Source organism: Perna viridis, chromosome 13, assembly GCF_037379345.1.
Source record: "Perna viridis isolate PV_CMFRI_1.1 ecotype Kerala chromosome 13, ASM3737934v1, whole genome shotgun sequence".
Taxonomy (NCBI): Eukaryota; Metazoa; Mollusca; class Bivalvia; order Mytilida; family Mytilidae; genus Perna; species Perna viridis.
Window position 1 is genome coordinate 13315228 of NC_142457.1, and position 24344 is coordinate 13339571.

The window sequence follows — 24344 nt, forward strand, 5'->3', positions numbered from 1 at the left end:
ATCAGTCTTTGTTTAAACCCCATATCGTCTACCATACATCACACCCCTAGACCTATATCGTCGACCATACATCACACCCCTAGACCTATATCGTCTACCATACATCCACCCCTAGACCTATATCGTCTACCATACATCACACCCCTAGACCTATATCGCATATCCTATATCACCCCTAGATATATATCGCATATCCTACATCACCCTAGATATATATCGCATACCCTTTATCTCACCCCTAGACCTATATCACACCCTTAGACCTATATCATACCCCTAGATCTATATCGCACACCACATGTCACATCCCTAGACGTATATTGCATACATTATATCACACCCCTAGACCTATATCGCATAACCTATCCCACCCCTAAACCTATATCGCATACCTTATATCACACCCCTAGATCTATATCGCATAACCACATGTCACACCCCTAGACCTATATCGCATAACCTCTCCCACCCCTAGACCTATATCGCATACCCTATCTCACCCCTAGACCTATATCACATACCCTATATATCGCAACCCTTCACAGACCATACTTGAAGTACGGTTAAAATATATGATATTGAAATGACATGTTAAAATCTGTATCACATTCTGTATCAACCCTCGACCTATATCACCCCACGGACCGGTGCCCCTTGGGATGATGGAGTTTCTGTTGATACAGCGCGTGATACAGGTTTTAACATGTAATATTCAGTATAAAGGAAGTAGGCCACTAGTGTAAACAAGATTTGTGAGAGTTTTCGGTTCAAAACATCATTGATTTACTTACTGATTTTGTTCAGAAAAGAGCTTACATGTAACTTTTGGAGGACTGTATATATATTTTTGTTTGCTTAGTTTTGAAAAAACATTGTGGATGCTTACCCATCTAGTGCACCTGGTTTTAGAATTTAGATTGGCCATTTATTTTAAGAGTCTTTGTGTGTAGATTATTTGTGTTATTAAATAAAAGTAGATTACGGTGTTGTGACTTCATTTGGTGATATGGAATTTGTGGTACTAAAGCGCTCCATTCACTTATATTATAGTTATTGCCCAGAAAAACTGGCGTCGGTTTCACAAAAAGTCGTAAGTGTGAAATCATGACATCACAATGCTATTTTAGTTTATGACGTCATTACTTACGAGTTTTTGTGAAATCGAGACGAGAAGAATATTTGTCTTTGGTCCCGAATTCTTTCATAGATATGATAACAACTCCAATTATCATTCCTAGCCTAACGTTATATTTCGTAGATGGTACTGTAGTAAGACTGGGGCACTAGGCCAAACTAAAAAAATCAATAACTACATTTATTGGTTCAAGCTCTTTCCGTCAACTTCGGACATACAGGAAAGAAAAAAAAACACCCTTGTAAGTTTGTACAAAGGCTTTTTGTACGTCTGGAATAAACAGGTATCAAACAGTCATACCTAGGAATAAATGTTGAATGAGTATGCAAAATTCTACATTTCTCCCTGTAACATTAGCACATCTGATCAGCTCGACTATTGAATTCCCTCTGACAAGATTCCCGCTGAATAATTTAAATCTGAAGCCAAACCAGTAAAATTCAATACCTAAAACACCTGACCAAACCTGAAAAACCTGAAGTACCTGAAGTACCTGAATCTACTCCCAGTACAAATAGACCTTGAATAGGACACTACAATACAAATATAATCTGTACTGAAATATAATATAATTAACACAATGCAAATGCACAAGTAAACATATAAATATACATACATACCAAAAATACCACCTTACCACAGTACCGTGAGATACAATATCATAGTGATCTATACATATGTATTTTTGTATACTTATTTATAAAATTATTTACTTCTGGTCCCTTTTCCTGAACAACAAGGGGTAATTATGTAACTCAAAAACTCAACAAAACCTTACTTTTGTTTTATGGAAGCATATGATACAAATTTCCCCTGACAGATCCTTAGAACCTCCTTATTTATTGTCCCGATTCCCTAAGGGGTTAAAGTCATACCTCACAAAATCATCTCCAGCTTTCATTATGTGATTTAACAACATGTGATACAATATCTTAGAGACCCATGAAGTGAATACCCAAGCTGTATAGTTACTTTCATGAAATGCTTGCTTTTTTGCCCCAAATTCCAAAACTGTTGGGCCATAACCCCAAAAATCAATAGCAATTTTTTTTGTGGTTTGGAAAATTTTATTAAGATTCGCTAACTAATATTTAAAAGATATAGAACGAAACCTATGGACAGGTTTGTCTGATGACAAGGACGCCAACAGCACCTTACCACTATAAATGGCTACTATTTTTGCACTCCTATAAAACAGTGTGAATAATAAATGTACTAATGTGCAAGTGGCATATACACTGCTGAAAAATTTGGTAAGTTCAACATACTAAAAATGTAGAAAAAAGATCAAATTTCTCCAGAGTAGGAAGTGCACATCTTCAAAATGTACATTGAAACAGTGCAAAGTTTGAATAATATTGGTTCCATACTTTCTGAGTTACAGATTACACAAAGTAGGTACCCTTAAGCATGATAGACGGGTGGAGCAAGAGTGACTACTAAACGTTGGCGACACAGGTAATCCTCCCATTTGACCATCTGGAGAATAAAATGTCTCACATGAATTATATTACTACGTTCTCAGGAAATTCTGTAGATAGGAAAACTAAATTCCTCCATTGCTAGGACAATTAATTAAATCTAGACTTAAAATCATTGATATTCAATGTCAAATCCCATACTTTTTAATCAGGAGTAAATGTATTTAAAATGAGACTTATAAAGAACTTGAGAATGCAATACGTTCATTTTTTAATTTAAAAAAAATTCTGAAATGCTTAAAGAATATGTTTATTGAAACTGAACAACATAAACATGTCACAAAAATAAATATACCATGTGATCAAGATATTCAATTTTCATGTAATAAATAATTAAAATCATGATAATTCTCCATTGTGAACTGTTCTAGGCTACCTCATTTCAATATGCAATTTGGATAAGTAGACAACAAAATAGAATTAGCTTCCTGAGCAGATACAAGATTCCTTTTTGGTTTCAAAAGTACAGATCACTACAAAGATCAGGCAGAACACTGAGTAACAATAAAACATTACACAAATTTTACAATATTTTTTTTAATATTGAAATTCATTTAATGTACATAAAAAATAGTTCCTGTACACAATATGACATACATGTATTCTAGATTCCTGATTTGATCATCTGAAAATTGGTTGACATTTGACATGAATTAATTTTTTTTTTGCATTTTCTCCCAGTTTTTAATGTAGTCCGAGTTGCTCATTTACTTTTGTTACCTTGTATGTATTATTTTAGTTATTTTATGTTCTTTGTTGTGTTTGTCTGTTTTCCATGTCTGGTCTTTGTCCTGGGATTACATTCTTTTGATTTCTGCTAGAATCTTGGTTCCTTTGATTACTCTTTCAATCAAGCTTATTCTTCCTACAAAATAAGTCAAAGTTTCCATACATTGAAACCACATTTAGCACTGTCATGCAAGTTTTATAGATATCCTGAATGCATTTCAGGAACACAATTAGTGATAGGGATTAAAATTTTGAGAACTGGTCATTCTTTATGATTTTCATACTTTAAATGGGCTATTTATTAAAACTTTCTACGTAAATACTACAGATTTTAATTGGACATTTTAAGTCTGAAGTTTTAAATAACGCATGGCTCTAAAGACTGTAAAATACATGTCCAGTTATGCAAAAATTCGACGTGTATCACAATCTGCCAGATTCTCATACACAGGTTTGTCTGTAGTCTGCGATAATTTGTGGTGAAATTGAGCCCATATTTGTCTAAAGGAGTTGATTAACCTGAAGACTTTGTTTTTGGGCTGTATACTTAAATAGTATAAAATATCAAAATAAATGATTTTGTAAATTTAAAGAAGTGGAAATATCATTTTTACAAAATATCAAAATAAATGAAGAGGTTGTCTCGACCTGCTTTACCACAACTCTGAAAGCTAGAGAAACTTAATCTGACACCCCGATTCGATGCATTAAAAATTTTAAAACTGATAATATGGCATACCTCTGGAGTTTTTATACACAATAATTATATTCTAAAAATATCTTCTGAATACTGAAAGTGTGGTGCATGGAAGGAACAAATAAAGACATAATTTTATCTCTGACTTATGCAGAACAGGGATTAAGTAGTGCAGACCCAGAGATGAAAAGGGGGTTCCCAGCTAATACTGATAAATTTTTATCAACAAAAAAAGCATAAGCTGTTAAAAATAATTCCAATAAAAGCTATGATCCAAATCTTAACACCCATCCCCCCTTAGGTCTGCCACTCTGTAAAGTTACAAGATAATGAAATCTATTCACCATCAGACAGTACTTCAGTCTTAATTGATACAGAAAAAACCTTCTGATCTTCCAAAATACTGGCATGTACCAGACCTTCAGGTTCCTCACCAACACCAACCGGACGTTTGACAGACTACATGGAATTTTCCTCAATAGACAGGTCATTATTTAGGCCATTAATAGTTTTGTTGTTCTCTGGAATATCCAAAGTTTTGTTGTTACTGGTAGACAGACTGACTGGTAATGCCCCTTCATCTTTACTATTGTCATTCCAATGTAAGTCTGCATTTTGTCTCCGCCTTCTTGAACCTATTTTCATTACAACTTCTTCCTCACTGAGTTTTCTTTTTGTATCCTTCTTTGGTCTTCCCAGTTTTGTTTTAGATGTTAAGTTTTTCAGATTTTGCTCCTCTTGACAAGAATGACTATTCAGATCCTTAAGTCTTATAAACTTTTCTGAGCATACATTACAACTGTATGGAAATTGATCTCCAGTATGAATTCTTTTATGACTTTTCATATTACCTTTCTGACTGAAATAGCGACCACAAATATCACACTGAAATGGCTTCCTGTCTTGGTGGTTATTCATATGATCCTTAAGTGTAGTTTCATACGTGAAACATTTACCACAAACTTTGCAAGAAAACGGTAGATCATTGTTGTGTTTTCTCATATGCTCCTCTAAGCTATGCCCTCGGGCAAATGTTTTTCCACAATCCAAACAAGCGAAAGGTTTTTGATCCGTGTGTTTTTTTTCATGTTCTTTCTTTTTTCTAAGTGACAGAAATACCTTGTCACATTGGTCACATGGAAATTCTTCAAACACTGCCAGAGGCTGATAAGCTGAATTGTTCCTGAGCAAGTTGGTGAGTGATTTTAGATTGTCAATTTTCCCACTCTTTCCTAAAATATTTACTTTTATGGTAGAGCCCTTTCCTAAGTCGTTGATATTGCCAGTCCTGTTTTCACTTTCAAACTTGCTGGATTCAACTACACCAGTAGTTACAGTATTCAAGTCACTGGCATTTCCACTGCTACCACTGTTAGAAATTAATGTCTTCCCTTTCATAATGTTTTCCATCTCACTTTCAGCAGCTGCAGCTAAAGATTCAGAATTTTCATCTATTTCCTCTTTGTCCATACTCAGTCCAAGCTCCTCAGACTGTAAAGTCAAGGTAGCATCATTTTTACCATCTGTAAATTGGACTGCAAAATTTTCTGCCACAGTCTTGTTCATTTTACCTAAGCATGCATGTGACTTGACTTGTACAATTCTTTCAAACCGTATACCACATTTTTCACACTTGTATGGATCCTTCTCACCTGTATGGATTCTCAAGTGTGACTTTAGGTTAGCATTCTGCGTAAATCCACGATTACATATTGGACATACATATGACTTTTCACCATTGTGTATTGACATGTGCTTTTTAAGGTTACTGCTAACGTTGAAATTTTTCCCACAGATGGAACATGAATAAGGTTGTTCTCCTGTATGTGTCCTCATGTGACGTTTGAGTTTGCCACTCTCTGCAAAACCTTTCCCACAAACTTGGCATGTAAAAGGACGTTCCCCAGTATGAGTTCTCATATGGTTTTTCAGTTTTGATGCAACTTGGAAGGATTTCCCACATATGTCACATGAATGGGGTTTTTCTCCTGAAAAATACATACATGATCACTGCATTTGTGAATACATTTGAAAAATGTTAATGTACCTTAAAAATTTCTATATTTAAAATCTAAGGAGCTCTTTACGAAATTTATTTTGGTGTTTACAGACAGACTACAGAAATTACAAACCACAATAATATACCAATGATGAATCTTAAACTAGCCTGAAAATCAAGCTTTTATTGAAATTTTTTTAAGTTTCCATGGATAAAATGTATCTGAAGGGACTTTCAATAGTATTTATGGCAAGACTCTTAATTTTAGTACAAGTTATAGAAAGAATTAGGCAAGATTAAAAAACCAGTACTATCTTTAAAAAAGATAGCTGATGCAAATTCTCCCTTTGTTAATACCAAAACTAATTATGATTTTATTTGGTAAACTGTGTGATCACTGTCGGTACTATGATTCGTTTTTCAATTACTTTATTGGTTCAACAAGTTAACTATTTTCAATTATATAATGTGTAAAAGATTATTCAATATATAATTGGAAGTGATAAAAAATATTCCAGACACCAATGCCCCCAATGGAGCCTAAAATTTCACGGTTGCTACCACAGTTGTCCAATGAAATGCGAGATTGTAAGCTACATCAGTTAGGTTGCCATAGTTAAGCATCGAAAATGTCACATGATGTCAAAGTGAACAATACCGACTGCATTGGAAAAACTGAAAAACAAAAACCCACAAATGATGGTATACATGTATTTATAATATTTCCCTGTAGTGCTGTACTACATGTACATGTAATGAGTATACATGTATTTATGGTCATAATATTTCCCTGTCGTGCAGTACTACATGTACATGTAATACTGGCCACCATGTTGTCCCTTCCTGTCTGAAGAAATTACAAATTTTTCATTAGATTTTTGTCTAAAAAATTTCACAATACAACAGTTATTTCCTCTGAATCATTGTAGTACATTTCATTGAGACTATAACCCATTTATAGGCAACTTAATGTACCATAGTTCTGATGCTACAAGTACATACAGAATATACATGTAGATTATATATATACAGTGAAATCACACAGTCAAAGAGACAGGTTTTTTCTGACCATGTTTTACCTACTGCCTGATTCTTACAACAACTTGTACTTAAGTAGCACTCTAGCTAAGAATCATGCAATATGTGATTTATGGTTGGAAAACCTACATGTCATTATTTTTTATATTTTGCTTAAAATGTTCAGAGTAAACAGAAATTAACAAGTGGCTTTGAATATAACCCTTGTTCTTAGCAGATAGAACTAGAATGTACTGTAGAATTTAAAATTAAAGGAGGTAAATGAAAATAAAATACAATAGAAACTGTTGGATTTTCAATCTGGATTATCTTCTAAGCGCAGACAGATTGGAATGAATAATTACATATTTCATCATATAGACCTATAAAGCAACTTAGTAACAAAAATAAAAATGTGTAGCCTTTTTTTAGGTGTATCACATATTACATAATTTGCATGATTCTTATCTGGAGTGCAAGTTAATTAAAATGTATTTGTATGCTATGTGATTAAATAACTCCATCAATACTACTTACATTAGGATTTTAGACAGTTTTTTTTTTTAAATTGGATTTAGGCCACACAAAATTATTTCATTGGACAAAAATCAAGGGTTCTTTAATGACATATTTTTTTAAAGTTAAGATTAGAAAATAATACATGTAAGTATTCTTACTTTTTAATTAATATACTCTGGAAATTACTTCTCAAAAGTCCATCAGTAAAGAGAAGTTGACAATATTCAGAAATTGGAATTACAAGTAAATGTACCACATAGATAAAGAGTTAATTTAAGAGTATTTGTCCATAGGAAGGAAAAAAATATTCCTATTATGTCAGAAACTGCATTGAATTGCATAGTTCAAAGAATGAAAAATCAATTTGGCGTGGCATTAACTAAAGTGCATCAATTAACCTCAGCAGACCACAAACATGACAAATGCATTTGGCTAAATCACTTTTTATTGAAAAATTTCACTATCATTATATGTCATCAAGACTAGATAATAACCCCAATAATTAAATCCCCAAGCCATATAGTAGAAGAGAAGCTGACTATTTACCTGGTGAACATACCTGCATGATTAAGGTCAGGCCAAAAAAAAAATAATATGTTGGTTTCCAGCCATCCTATCTACCCTAGTTTTTTTGTGCCTACTCTTAACATTTTATGGTAATTTGGCTCAAGCACTGTTAATATCTAGAATGTTTCCCCATTAACTCAATGTAAAATATTTTTTGAAAAATAAAAAAAAAACATGTTCCTACTTACCGGTTATTTTTTCCTAGGTAGTAGTAGAAATCAAGATTATTATTTCTTTTGGCCTCAATTAATTTAAACATTTTCCTGTTTCAAGTATCAACCTTTTCCATTTAATTTACTTAAATATATATAACTATTCATGAAGTTTTTCGATGGAAGATTTTGTATTATGGGTGATATCAATTGCCTTAAATCACCTTCAATATTAGGCTGGTGAAAGTTTTCCAGTAAACAAATTTAAATGGCTCAAAATTTAAATAACCCCAAATATTTCTAAATCAGTGGCCAAAAAGCTAAAAAAAGTCTTTCTATTCAAAACTTCACTGTTTTTGTTGTTATTTGTTATAAATGTAGTATTAAGTGCTGTGATCTGTAAGAATCAAGCAAAGTTGAAAAAAAACTCATGCTCAGAAAAAAACACACAAATTTGAAAATATGGGCAAATAGTTTATGGTTTATTGAAAACTAATTGACAGTTTGTTCATCATTGAAATGTCAGAGGATGCAGAAAACTGAGTTAAAGATATCAGTCTTGTATTACATATTGCTGAGTTGGTGTGCATCAAAACATGGAGGCTAAAAAATATAGTGCGCTTTCTTTTTGCCTTTCCAGTTTTGGTTTCTTGGCAAATGACTATCAAGCTATGACACAAAAAACTTGTTTTTGAGGAAAACCAATATTTTCACAAAAAATAATGCATCAGAAAAGGGGTTTACTTTATCAGTTCAAAATAAAAATGAAAGTAGAAAAAGTTTATTTTCAGTTCAACCTATCCCGGTGTACCAAAGTTTGTGCCTTTTTTCTTTAAATGAACCTAAAACTTTTTTTTTGTCATTTCCTTACTGGAAAAACATGGTCAAAAGTTAGATTGAAATTCCTTTCTATGGGACAAAGACTACAACACTGAGACCTAAAGTTACAATAGAATAATGGGGTAGAATGAGTTGTCACCCTTTGAAGTTGAAATTGTAATGCATTTTATACAATTAATACCTGAAATTACTGACACTTGAAAATAATGAATGCCATTTCTGCATTTTAGATAACATTTTAAATAAGATTTCATGGAAAGACTTGTGTTTTTCCCCCACCATGGTTAATCTACTGCCTGATACAGGGAATAGCACTTAAGATAGGAATGTAATTCTGAGGTCAATATTTCTTAAATGATTATGGTATACTAATTACTAAAGGAAAGTCATACACCCATAAATAATTTAATTTCAGAAGGAACACACTTTCTGATTTAATAAAAAAAAAAATGTCAATTACCTCATAAACCAAGTTTTGTACATGTCTGTGACTATTTATATTGAAACAACCTCAATGTCAATGGTGCACACGTGAAAAAATCCTTCTATATAAGTTATTTAGTGAGCACCATGTGATTGATTTTACTTCTGCACATACCGAAAAAATATAACAGACATTCCTTAAATATATCTTGCACATTTGCAAAGTATTCAGTGTGGACAAATTTGTCTCAAGTTTATGCTGGGGTATTCAAATTGAAATATCTTGATAAAATAAAGAAATGTAATGTTTTACCCAATCATTCAATAAAAGATACAAGGTTAAAAGAAATACAAATGTTACCGATCTTGTGCATAGGAGGTTATTTTCTTTATGAATTTGCCAATTACTGCATTTTTTTATATACAAATGACAGCCCTGTTGTTTTGTTTTGTATTCATCTTTTGAACCTGTTATGTAATCAACTGCTTGCCCCTTAGTTCCCCACGAGTTTGACCCTACATGTGTCTTTTTGTTTTGTTTTCAAAACTTACCCAAGCAATGACTGCCCTATAACTAATTTGCTGCTCCTTAATATTTTATACAGTACTATACTTTTATTTGTGGATATCATTTTTTAAGTTAGGAAGTGAATTTAGATATTATGGAATTTCGGTACAGCCTAGAAGTTTTAAATTTCCTTTCAAATTTGAAATTCGTAGTTTGACAGAACCTAATGAAGAAGCACATGTACACCACAAACAATTGCACAAAAAAGCAGACGACGCTAACTCTACCAGATCCATACTTGTTAATGGAATCCAGGTTGCTCATTTATTCCTTGCTTTTTGTGTTTTCTTTTAGTTAATTTGTGTTATTCATATTGTTTTGTTTCCTTTTTTTGGTCATTGACTCTGAATAAGGAGTATCTTTTCTTCATTCTATTCAGGATTTCTCTACTTCTACTCTTCTGCATTATAAATTTCATACCTGTGTGTATTTTGAGATGGTCCCTGAGACCACCACTGTAAGTAAAAGTCATGTCACACAATCCACATGTGTAAGGGCGTATTCCTTGATGAATATTCAAATGAGTTCTCAATTTTGCAGCAGAATAAAATGTTGCCTCGCATACAGTACATTTGAAAAGTTTTAAAGACTTAACTAAAGATGCCATGTGATGACCAAAATGCTTTTTCATTACTGTTCTATCATGGTAACGAAGCCCACAATCTGGGCATGTGTACAACTGCTCAGGATCATGTGTTTGCATGTGAGTCATGTGTTTCCATGGTGATTTGCAGATTTTGCCACAAACTTTACACTCTTGAGGTGTCCTAATTTTGAGAACAGCTTTTTTAATTTCAGATTTTAGGAAGTCCATTGACTCATTGTCGTCTTCTGAAGAAGATTCACTTTCACTTTGCTCAATCATAAGTTGTTGAGCATCATTAGCATTCTGTAAGTACATCATAGAATCATTTTGATCTAACTCATTTGTCTCATCTTTCAGGAGAGTGTTGTTCTGTTGAACTTGAAAGTTTTCAAACTCTAGATTATCATCCAAAGATTCAATTTTGATAAACTTTGTTGAGAAATTGTCACCTGAATTTTGGTCAGAGGGGTCAACACTGTAATTGTCCTCCTCCATGGCTGATAAATGACTAAAACGTAAGTCGGTCTGCAGGTAACCACAGTTACACCATATGTATCGGTAGATTCACTCAACACTTGCATGTGCACGAAATCTAGGAAATTGTGCAACCTGTGAACTGTTTAACACAACTTTCTGAAAGCAGAAGGCAAGTGTTAATTAGAAACTATGGAACCATAAAACAATCAGAGGTATAATTGTACAAGGTACTGCACTGTTGTTAAATATTAAGGTAGGTATAGTTATCTCCCTTACAGCCTTTAATTGCTAACCAGAGTAACATACATTTGTACCTGCTAAAGTGTCACTATTTGTGGCAGGGGGGGGGGTTTCACCAAAATCTTAACTTTAAAAGAGCAATATTTACTACAATTTACAACCATAGATTCAAATAAGTGGTGCATCAGATTTGTTTTATTAAAAAAAGTTAGAAAACAACACGACTGAAAATCCCTGTTATGGTTTTCTTGGTGGCTGGAACTATTTCACACATAAGGACCCCATGGTCATTTAAAATGTTCATGTAGTTTGTTACAGTACCATGTATGTTGTAAGAAATAATAGTTGCACCCTAACATGTATATATTCAAAACATTCAATATTCATAATATTGGACATTAAATCATGGTTTCAATGAAACTTTTATTTTTACTGGTCTATATACCCTTTTTGGAAGTTCATCTACTATAAACTATGGAAACAACAAGTCTGGACATTCAGCTGCAATAGTCACAATTTCTGTACCGAAATATTTTCTGCTAGAAAAAAACAGTCTTTAGAGTTAATTCACATAGACTGCAATAATTTTTCTCATACATGTATGAATCTATCAGGTAGGAAATAAAGATTTTAATTTTTAGATGAATTTCTTAGAAAAAATGTTAAGTTAAAAAAATTCAGATCTGAATCTACAACAGATTTTGAATCTGGATAAGTTAACTGTTCAGGCTTTATCCCTCCCATGAAATCAATGAATAATTAAGAATCTCCAAAATAGAAATGTATGATTTGTGGAACGTTTTTGGTGAAGTTTACTAAATAATTAAATTTTTAGAATACCAGACATTTGGCACCCACAAATATCATATTGTGACCACTCGGCCCATGGTCCAAACTACTTTTCCCATAAATAAAATTTTCTGGAACTTGTTTTAGGAATTCAATAATAAAATTGTGATCTTAATAAATTTTATAAATAGTGTCTGAAACATATTCGTAAATACATGTAACTCCGCTGTTAGTTTAGTGATGAAATGGGAATCTTAGGATGTAACAGTCACTTGGGTATTTTGAACAAGCCATGAATGCATCATAGACAAAATAAAATGCAAAAAGTACAATCTCAATATTAAACTTCACAGAAAATGTATACTCTAATTACATAATTCTTAAGCAAAATTGTTAAAAATTGTATAAAATCGGACATTCTCATAACGGACCAAGTGGTCACATTCCAAAAAATTTTCTTCTAGGCCAAAAAAATGAAATATATAATGAGAAAGAACCTGGTATGAAAAGGTCATCTCAAGGCCATCAATGCGTCGTCAATGAACAACAAGGAAACTCTTACACCACAGGACAGGCTGCAACAGGCCCCAAAACCTATACACAGGTACAGTGAAAGAGTTGGTTTCCTGCTACCCTACTTACCCTATATAAATATATTTTTTTTTGTGACTACCCTAAAAATTGTAAAGCTAATGTTAAAATCTAGATTGTTTCCCCATTTACTAAATGTAAAATGTTTTTGATAAAATAAAATAAATTCCCTACCTACCTATTTTTTTCTTCTTGGCAGCACAAAACAAAACAATTATTATTATAATTTTTTTTGCCTTAAGTAAAAATCTTCCACACAAGATAGTGACAACTGGGGAGAATCTCCAACATAAACTGTTCCAAAGGTTAACAGGTGTGGGCATACTTTATAAAAAGTTACCTGACTATACCTCCTAGAAATAAATGAATGTCCTGATGATCAGAAAAGACACAATCAAATAAAATGCAATAACATGCATTGAGGGATGAAGCTACTTGCAAACAATATTTGACTTTGTTGTTACACTACTACAGAGGATCAATGCAAACGGAAGACACCCATCCTATAATACAGGTACGCGAGGACAGGACCCTGTATGGCACCCCCATAACCTGCCCCCTCTCATTATCATACAACCATATTTATAAAAAAATCACTATTTATTATTTACATCATGTATGCGCTCTTACAGTCGAACTGGACATTGATAGAAAACCACATATAAGCGACAACATTAAGATATGTTGGTACATATATGATACAAATAAACATGAATAGTAATTTAAAAAAAAAATATGATAATGTGGGGGGGGGGAGGTTATGTGGGTGCCATACAGGGTCCTGTCCTCACATACCTGGCGTCCTACATGTATAACACAAGCTAAGAGTTCAAGCAATATCACTTACTTACTGTATACCTCACTCCTGACAGAGACATCCATTTATATATAAAAGGATGCTGATGTTCTGCCTTTATAGATGTTACAGCAGTAGAAATTCATTCCAGTACAATTATATGTAATATCTAATAAAAACTGATTCCAAATGCTTTCTGTTGTTCAATTTTGCAAGAAATTGCATTCTCGCAAAAGATTTTTTTAAATTTGTTTCAAAAATCAAACAATAAATGCAACTTTACATTCTAAATTAAACAAATGTACACAAATGCATCAAGATGGCAGTCAGAGTACCATGTTTACATCGGCCGCCATCTTGAATCATAAAATAAATCTATTTTTCTTAAACTACCTATGAATCTGCACTTAATTCATTGAATTAAAACCAACTATTCGTACAAATGTGACCAACGTGTACATGTGAACCTATTTCTTGTATGAACTACATCGATTTTACCATAAACAATGGAAGTAGGCAAGCGTCTTTTCAACAAACCCGTAATCTTTAGTAATCCGACACTGTTTTATTATTACTATTATTTTTTTGTTTAGGTAAACAAGTTATTTTCCTCCACATATCGGATCACCTCCGACGAAGGTTATGTGATATAGCATGTACGTAAAACGGGGATGTATGTAGAGTAAAATGAGCGGTTACACACGCTTGGTTAAAATGTACAAAATTTCACTCGTCTGATTATGGACATTATCTTTAACAGAGGGCAATTACTTTATGACATGACAATAGATTGTTATGGTAGATTCACAGTTGAAAATCATTGAATATTTTGTTGCGACAAAGATGTCGTATATTCACTGTTTTTAATCCCGTTATTTAAAACGACGTTTTATTTTATGCTATTTGAAATTATCTGAAGCCGGGGGTTGGGGAAGGGGGGTGGGTGGTAATTTAAAGTGGTAGAGCTGCAAATAAGTTAATACATTTATTTGAAAGACAATCCGTTGTTGTAATTATTTTTTCATTTTCCTAATGTCTTAAATCTTTACATTATAAAGCTTCAAAATTTCAAATGAATTTAGATTAATAAAAGTTTTTTTTTTAAATTTGCAATTGTTTTCATTGAAACCTTCCCTTTCGGCTAGCTATTATACAAACCACAAAGCGGAATGTATTGATCATACTGTCCGCCTATTCGTCTGTCTGTTCGTCCGGCTGCAAAGTAAAACTGATAGAACCACATTACTCGGAAGTCAAAGTAAAGGTCAAACCCAGGAGCATTTTCAGTTAAACGCATATAAAAAACATAAGAAATAGTGATGTCTTAAGTTTAATGCTTGTTCCTAAAGCTATGATCCGTGTGACTTATATTCTTATATATGATGGGTGAACATAGGGTATTGTTTCTCTTTTTTACCATCCTTTCTTTCTCTTGCCCTTCCTCTTGACTTCCACCATTTGTAACTATTTTAACATGAAAAAATTAAGAAAAATCAAAACCTCAGTTTGATGAAAATTGTACTTTTGTCATGACAAAATTCATTTTTGTATCACAAACTTTACTTTTGTTACCTGATTAGAATATTGTCAATAATTTGAATATAAGTCAATTTTGTATGGATTTAGTTTAATTTGCATTCCGTGAACTAATTTGGATAAAAGAAACAGAAATATTATGACAAAATTAAATGTTGTCACAAAATTCAACTTTGTGTTTACAAAATTGAATTCTGTCATAACAAAATCCCTTTTGCGTGCAATTTAACACAAAATTCAATTTTGTGTCACAAAAGTCAATTTTGTATGCAAATTAGTTTACAGAATCATTTGGATATGCAAATAAATTCTCTCATCACGATTTTGTAAGGTTTCTCATTGGATATAGTAACCACTAGTCTCGCAGACGCTGGTTTCCGATTACTTCGAGCAAGGGAATATCATATGGTTGATGCGCTATTCTGCAAAAAGTAATACTTTATTAGGTATTACTTACTTTTTGCAGAATAGCTCATCACCCATATCGGAAACCTGCGAGACCCGCGGCTACTACACCCAATGAGAGGCCGTCTTACAAAAATCGTAATGAGAGATAGAGAATTTATTTGCATATCCAAAGGATTCTGTAAACTACTTTGCATACAAAATTGACTTTTATGTCACAAAATTCAATTTTGTGAGACAAAAGTCTATTTTGTGCAACAAAATTGACCGTAGCGGCACAAAATTGAATTTTGTCTCACAAAATTGAAGTGATCATAAAACAAGCCTGTATAACATAATTTTGTACGACAAAAATGATTTTGTCATGACGGAATTCAATATCGTGTACAAAAAATCCCCATTCGGCGCCCCGTAAAAAACACATCCGGAAAAAAATAACTTAAGGTCAATTACTACTTTCTCCGGCTTTAAAATGACCACCCTCTTCATTCTAAATTGTTTTTTTTTCTCAGGATGCAATTATGAGGTACTGCACTGTACTTTTGTCACCGGGTATTTGGTCTATATAGTTATTTTATGTGTTGTATGTATCTGGTTTGTGGAGTCATGTTCACAGAGTTTGTTTAACCATTTCATTCATGCATATTGTTCATATAATCATTCATGGTCGTAAATCATATATATCTGGACAAGACTATCGTACTGGAGACCTTTTCATTCATGGACAGATATACGGAACGGACTATACTATACTACATATGACAGTTATTTAGTACGTTTACGCTTCGCGCGTTTAACTTGTTGCATTATCACGTGCACTGCATGCTTGCACTAGTATATGTACTATTTAAAGAAATATTACTACTAAATTATGTTTAGTCCAGATTCAGTATCACAAATATGTAGTTTTGTTAATGCCGCTACTTTGCAGGTATCGTTAAAGTATTTTCAAAAGCATTTATTTATTCTCAGTTAAAGATAAATTACTAGCTATGTAGAAATTATTATTCTAATTCATGATATTTTATAGTAATTCGAGTAAAGTTTTATCAGTAACATTTTAGATAAATTTACGGATAATTTCACACGAAGTAAAGTTAGATAAAGATTTTACATTTTATAATAGAAAGTTTAGTAAAGTATATTTATACTTTTGAATCGAATATTTTGAGCATAGATTTCAGGTTTTGTTCCTGGAGAAAATATAGTATTTTCTACTTAGATCTATGTGTTATTAATGAATTGTATTTAGTTACAATTGATGATTATTGTTTTTCAGAATTTAATAAAATATTAAAAGTTGGACAGCTCATTTTCTTATAGCAGTGGCCATATTTTTCTAGATTAGTTTGTGGGGTGAATTACACTGCGACACCTCTATCTTGTACACGTATTTCCTTATGTTTATAAAATCTATGAAGGAAATGTTACGAGGGACTTCTTAGGGGACAGATTCGCATATCTATGTATATGAATAAAATCTACAATCGCAATATTCAATTACACATTACCCCAGCAAGTCATTTATGTACATGTATTTAACATTGCCACTGGAGACTATAAGGGTGTTGTATAAAACTTTGTGGAGTATTCAAACGTGTATATTTTTCTAATTTATGAAAGTATGGCGAGCGTAGCGACCCAAAGTTTTTAAAAAGGTTTTGCATTGGTCAGAATATTTATTTTTAATTTCCTTGCCAAGATCGAAATAATTATTTTCAAGCCAAGGTCAAAATATTTATTTTCTAGCAATTTGCAAAGTCAGACTACTACAGGCTACTATTTAGTAGCAATTACATTACATTTTCCTATGAATAGTTTTCTTTCCATTTCCCTTAAATTAATAATTTAGTATTATTTGACCATGTATGATTGTAAACAGACCATGAGAGATTTCAAACATTCCACATCTTTGGTGGAATCCATTGTTTATTTTCAAATTTTTTATTAACTATAAGTTCATAAAACAATTGATTTTTGGCTAACTTTTATTTTTTCTTTACCTTTTAGTCTCATTTCACTTTTCTTCCACCGGGCCTTCATCTCCTTTCTCCCCCTTCCCCGCCTTTCTCTCACTGTTTCCATTTACCCTGTCCACTGTCCCAGATATTGCTCGCGACAGTAACAATTTTAAATAATTGAAATCAACTTAAAGTTTATTGGGCGAAAACTATTATAGATAACGACCGATAATAATCTGTTTATCGCTGTTTTGCTGATGAGTAACGTATTAGTTTATCTTATTTTCTGTTTTCCTCACCTAAATATGCAACTTTTATAAGCGCTACAAAGTTTCCGTTCGGAACTATTTTTCCTCAGAGTGTTACGTGACGTCACGTATGTTGTGCAGCTATACGACTGGCGTGAGATTGAAAATTATAGTATGGCAAGATCAAAGGGGTTTTAAACAGAATAGCGATAAATTTAAATTACTGAATGCGTTTTAATTATATAAAATTATAACCAAAAAATAATGCCACTATCAGCAATATACAAAGCATCCGATAATAAATACATTTTCGGGTGTAAATCGTAACAGTTTGCATTTGATATATTTAGTTTTTTTGGCCGTTTATTTAATAGCACGAATAACCCAGCTTACAGAATTGTGTTACTGCTGCATGCTATAGCCAGACATTTACGCAGATTTAAAGATATTATTACGCAATAAAAATCATCTTACATTATAATCATATCTGAGAAAACCGGACTTTGGTTCTGACTATTACGATATATAAATGTCTGAAGTGTTTCAGGTCGTAAGATTTCAGAGAAGTCATTGAACAAGATATGAAAGTGACTTTTGTTTTCCTAATAGCATTCGCAGCTTCATGTAAGTAACTTTTTATATATTAAATGGTTATTATAATTAAGTAAATGTCATTGTATATATACATGTAGATGTTACCATTTATTCATTCAACATTAATTTAAAATACTTAAGTGCATCATCAACATTTATCTATACATACCCCGCTTTGAAAGCGGGAGGTATAAAGTGATATTATTGCCCTATCGTCTGCTCGTTCGTCCGCCCACATTCTTTTGCGGTACAATTTTCCTGCAAATACTTATCACAGAAACGTATAATTTTGACAGAAACTTTATAAAGGAATACCATATTTCAACTTCCTGTTTGATAAATCAGTTTTTTATATTTTGACCATATGGTTTCTGGGGTGAGAAAGGGGGCACCCTTTAGTGTTTTTCTTATATTTGTATAGTATACCCTAAATTCAGTTTCTATAAGTTGAGAAAATTGTCCTGGTCACATTGAAAATTATTTCAATAAAATTAGTTTTTCTTTGTGTCCTTGTCCTTTTGAGTCATTTTGTCTTTCTTGGCAGGACTTTCCATTCTCTGTACTTACTTCGGTATTGCTACTTCTTAAATGTTAGAAGCTATGACTGCAAATCACCTGTTGACCATTTCGTTTAACTGTTGGATATCCGACGCGCATGCTCAATGTACACTTTCACGAGGAAAATTCTTTTGTTCTACGGAAACCATGCCTCGTTGATCTATTTGTCACCAATGCTCAACACAAAAATGTCTATAGAGTCTATTTATAATTTTTTTTAAAAATTAAATAATGTGGGCATTTCTGTTGCTTTTTTTTGCTGATTTATATTTATAGTTGCTTGGACCGAAGGACGACCCCGTCGTGATTGCATTGATCGATTGTGTAAAGAGACACTACTTGGAATAAGTGGTGAGAAATTTGAATAAAAACATTACAGTATTACTCATAATGTAGGGTAATGAATTAACGGTATATGATCAGTTGATGGTGACTTCATGCAACAGACGCTTCACAGTTGACGTGATTTAATAGACATTTTCAATAATCAATTCATTGATTTGGGTGTATCTATATTGCAATTGAAGTTCTTTCCGATAGTTAAATGGCTGTTTTTAACAAATTATAAAATCAGTTTCTTCCACTTTATATGCCAATAAGTACGGAGGAAAATTCGAATTTCATATGTTTTAAACGGATATGGAAACGTTGTGCATACAACGTGATTTCCAAAAACGGTACAATAAATGCTTATTCACATTCTAGCAAATATAACTCAACAATAAAAGTGTTCCGTCTGCATACCTTTTCCATTTTTTTGTTCTAGTAAATGCTTGCATATGATGAGCATTAAGCTGCCTAAAATAATTTCTTGGTTCTCAGGCCTCCTCTGGGTCTTCGGGTGTCTCACTTCCCATTTGTCTTCACCATATCAATGAAATAGTATTAATTACACACCGTCAATATTTATGACCGTGATTGTTTTTTTAGCCTAATATAACGGTGAAAAGTAACGTCTCCTTCTCCCACCGATTTCCATGAAGAATACTTCATCAAGAACCAATAAATTAACATCAAATGGCCTTATTCCTCCATATATTTCATCATAGCATGAACATAACATAAGTTAGCCTTTAAATGTTATTTTGTACTTTCCAGATTGTTCAAACCCATTTGGATGCAGTTCTATGCATTGCGTAATTGGGGATGTACAATGTATTGATGGTAGTTGTAGGTGCTCGAGTTTTGCTCCACCAAAAGCACTTACTGGAGTCGGAAGATAATCAGTAGGAGGACACAATCTCTTCCGGAGAACTATACAACAGGTTCCCGATCAACTGCGTAAGAAGTTTGGACAGACATTAGAAATAAAACATTATTTTATCTGCGTTTTTCTTGTTTATGCATGCTAATTCATGGAACAAAAATCTGTTCCACTGTATTTCTATTGATAGCAAAAGGAAGCGACCAGGATAAGAACAAGACAAATTATGCTCATGCCATTATCCGAGACAAAGACTTTACCATGAGAACATAAAATATTTACAAACAATATCATCCCGGGTTGCATCACTTGAACATGCGCTAATATTTCCTGAAGGCAAGATTAAAAAATTCAAAAGCAGTTATAATATGACGGTCGCGATTTGTTTTTTTGTTTTTTTGTTTTTTTTGCAAACAAAACACAACTCCGGACTTTGTGTTTAGTGTTAAAAAACTAAGATTCTAACGGAAATCAAAAGAATGCAATCCTGGGACAAAAACCAGACACAGAAAACAGACACACATAACAAATGACATTAAACAACAAAAACAATAGAAGCCTTATTTTCCAAGCTTCGCAACGGTATGCAACTTTAAGATGTCATTTGTCATTCACAGTGAGACTTTGAAAATTACTTTTTTAACATGTAAAGTAATGGAAACGTTAGAAGTGGTTAGTGAGACCTTAATTTAAGTTGATTATCTAATCTTGATGATTGGATGTTTTGCATATCTGATTATACCGGGTGTAAAGGAAAGGTTTCAGTCCAAGGCAAAAACTATTCTTCGGGGACAACAGCTGGAACTGTTAACTGTTTTTAAGTTCCGATTATATCAGAGGCATACTCAAAATTGTACGGTTTGAAAATGAGTTTGCTATTGATGAGGTTAAAGATAATACAATAATATGTATGGAACTTGCAAAAGTTATCAGTGAAAGGAATGAAATAGAAAAAAAAAAAAAAAAAAAAAAATACAAATTTTGACATAAATATAAATGCTAAAAATTTATCTGGGCCCTAATGTTCAATTATTCCAGGTGCTTCCACAGGTAATCATGGGAAATGAAAAAAAAATATTTATAGTCGTGATAAGTGACAATTCTAAAATATATAAAATTATTCTCATATCTACTCGAATAAAGTTGTAGTTCTTTCGTGATTTGTTTATATGAACATTTTTGGTTTATCAAGTTTTTTTTCATTTTATTATTTAGTATTTTTAAGCATGCTTATATGTGATAGATAAGTTACTACATGGCATTTCCAGCCGAAGACTCTCATATCACGCCCAAGACGTAATCGAGGACTGATATGGGTTGACAACTGGTAATAAAATAATATACGATTTCGCACCTGACCATGGTGTTGTAGAAGCTTTCTAGGAAACTCATTCTTCTGTTTGTATGATCGTTCTGTGTGGCGACATTGAATAGATTCATAAAACATATTATTATATAGATAGCAGTGATTTACCGAATGTTCCCAGTGTAATAAATTTTGATAATTCACTCTGTGAAATAAATTCGGTACTTTCATTCTCAAACTCTCTCCCGCCAAAACATCACAACAACTTTGATATCAATCCGCCAATCACAGAATTCAAAATTTATGTTAAACATATCGATAAATTATGGAGACAATCTATATAATAAATAGGATAATCATATGGTTATCGTGAATAACCAACATATGATCACTCGTGCCAAGAACGCTTGAGGATTTAACCCGTGCGCGAAACAAGTTCCGCACATTCGTTAAATGTAGGCGTTTTTCGGCACTCTTGATTATATTTCGGTTACTTATTCTTTCCAATTTATTATCCTATTATTATACTTGACCTTTTATGAGCAACTCGGCGGGTGTTTCTAGAAAAGCAGAGGACGCTTACCCTACCGGTGCACCTGGTTCATGCTCCCAGTTTTTGGTGGAGTCCGAGTTGCTCATTTACTTTGGTACTTTGTATGTATGATTTTAGTTACTTTATGTTCTTTGTTGTGTATGTCTGTTTTCCATGTCTGGTCTTTGTCCCTGGATTACATTCTTTTGATTACCGCTATAACCTTGGTTCCCTTGATTACTCTTATACAATGTATGCATTACACAGTTCACAGGTTTCACTAAATTAACTTAACGCTGTACTTGATACAGCTTTTATTTCAAGATCAAAATGAAATACCCACAAGTCTTGAACAGAAACCAACAAACACATGAAGTAAAAAAACCTTGTAAATCATCCGCTTCCCACCCGGCGTTACTTTAGATTTAATTGGAGGCGGGGATGTGAAGGAAACTGTGGTCATCCCAACGTGTTAGTCATTTGCACCGGAAATCATTACAGACAGAAATGTTAACAAAATAATAATAATAAAAAAAACAACTATAACTCAAGCACTTAATTAGGGAGAATACCTAAAACAGCAGGAAGTACCCAACATTGTGGCTCAAATTTAGTACAAGTGCACATACCCCAAAGATACCAGAACGCTTAGAACGCTTATCTTTTTATCTGCAAGGTAAAGGAAAAATCTTATGGATGAAATATCTATTGGTTTTTCTTTAGATTTTCAGGGATCTCGTTAAATACAGGATTGTCCAAATTTGAATAATTCACTCTCAGACAATGGTTCGTCGCAAGACCGTCTAATTTTAGTTGGGATGCGGACCGGAGTCGGACGTTATCAATCGAAAGAAAGTAAGATTTTTTTAAATATATAGTCTTTATGTAAATATTTGGAAATAAAGCTAACCATAAACAGTTCTGGTGTTGGCTTGTTGACTTCCTTCTTTTTCATGTTAATCCAGAAACAATTATTACATTGTATATGCAAATATACCCATGTCAAAAACGGCGGTGGTCTCACCTGTACAAGATTAATTTTCATAAACCAACATGGGACTGAGATAATAATCAAGGAAGCCAAGATTTTAACGGAAACCAAAATAATGTATTCAAAGGACAAAGACCAGACAGGAAAAAAAGACACACACACAACAAAGAAAATTGAATAACCAAAATAATACTTACACAACATCAAAAGTAAACCGGAATTTCACTGAAAAGTTTATTAACGTCGGTCGGTCCGTAGCCAGCAACTCAAATAAATCCAAAATAAATAACACTTAGATGATGGGGCAAATCTTAACTTTGATTTAAATCAATTAGAAGTTAAATTATACGAGTTTTTTCTATTCTGATAAAGTTTTGTCCGCATAGCCTGGTCAAAAATTGAAAGCAATCCTTAAGTATACAACTTTTGCAATACAGTTATCATAATAGTATCAACTTATTAAATTGATCCTGAAGATTATGAATACGATTTCAGGCCTTGGCTATGACGGAGCCTCCGTTTAGCGAGTAATTTAGCGTATTTCCAAATTTTACGATTTGCTCCATTAATAGGCATTAAAAAATTGCAGTCTTTAACTTCAGCGGAATAAACTCGGTCAACGCAAGATTACTGTACTAAATCTTGATTAAAATTTGGAGACCTTTATTTTCGCGATTTCTCGAATCTCGCGAATAAGACGAAAATTAGAAACAATCATCCTATCCATTCTCGTTATATGTACATCATTTCAGATATTTATACATGTAACTGCCGAAAAAAAATATTTTGATCTTTTTAGGACGCTGAAAAAAAAATTCTGAAGACATGAGCACTACTTAGGACAAATTGCAACATATGTTTAAATATGTTTTGAAACATATGGATAGATATGTTTAGGAGAGTTTTAGTGAAAAAATATGTTTGTGGTATTAAAAATATATGAACTTATATGTTTTTAGAAATCATATGAAAACCACACTTTTTTCATACGTAAAATTCTTTTGAAAACATATCAACATTCTATGAGTTTTATTTAATTACTTTCCATGAATTAATTCGTTAGTCAGAAACATGTTTTCATCTGTTTCTTCATGACGGTCTTAAACATATGGAAACTATTTGACAAACATGTGTTTTAAGGTGTTTTCAAACATATACATAAGGGTAACAACCAAATTACCGAACACTTATCTGTTTCATAATTAAGTCAATACAAAACAAATCTGGCATGATAGATATTACACCAACGGAGCAATTGTACTGCAATGGTCCTGACTTGGTACATATGTTGCAATATTTCATGTGTACTCATGACAATCCACAAAACTATTTCCGTTGTTCTGTATATATTCGCACAAATATATAAATTCGCGGGGTTATGTATTTAGTGTGTTTTGAAATAT

At 32.8% G+C, this 24344-nt stretch overlaps 1 protein-coding gene and 1 long non-coding RNA gene across 7 annotated transcripts; one reads left to right on the top strand and one right to left on the bottom strand.

Annotated features, from left to right (window-relative positions):
* Positions 1–2850: 2850 nt before the first annotated feature.
* LOC148599651 (uncharacterized) lies at positions 2851–14213 on the bottom strand. 6 transcript variants are annotated; one of them, XM_088557922.1, is made up of 3 exons: positions 14144–14213; positions 10548–11346; positions 2851–6030 (listed from the first exon to the last, which is right to left on the bottom strand). In XM_088557922.1, the coding sequence occupies exons 2-3, from the start codon at positions 11206–11208 to the stop codon at positions 4502–4504; spliced, it is 2190 nt and encodes a 729-aa protein (XP_088414048.1). In that variant the 5' UTR covers positions 11209–11346; positions 14144–14213; the 3' UTR covers positions 2851–4501. The 6 variants fall into 6 exon arrangements, with proteins under 6 accessions (XP_088414048.1, XP_088414042.1, XP_088414047.1 ...); XM_088557916.1 differs by having other exon boundaries at positions 14105–14173; XM_088557921.1 differs by having other exon boundaries at positions 14047–14169.
* A 4019-nt stretch (positions 14214–18232) lies between these two features.
* LOC148599652 (uncharacterized) lies at positions 18233–20235 on the top strand. The gene is made up of 3 exons (XR_015918217.1): positions 18233–18380; positions 19185–19259; positions 20007–20235. It is a non-coding gene; the product is annotated as an uncharacterized LOC148599652 (long non-coding RNA).
* Positions 20236–24344: the final 4109 nt, after the last annotated feature.

Coding starts and splice junctions, on each gene's coding strand:
- LOC148599651 (XM_088557922.1), bottom strand. CDS start 11,208: ATGGAGGAGGACAATTACAGTGTTGACCCCTCTGACCAAAATTCAGGT. Junction 6,031..10,547: donor CCATCTCAAAATACACACAG/GTATGAAATTTA, acceptor TGTATTTTTCAG/GAGAAAAACCCCATTCATGT.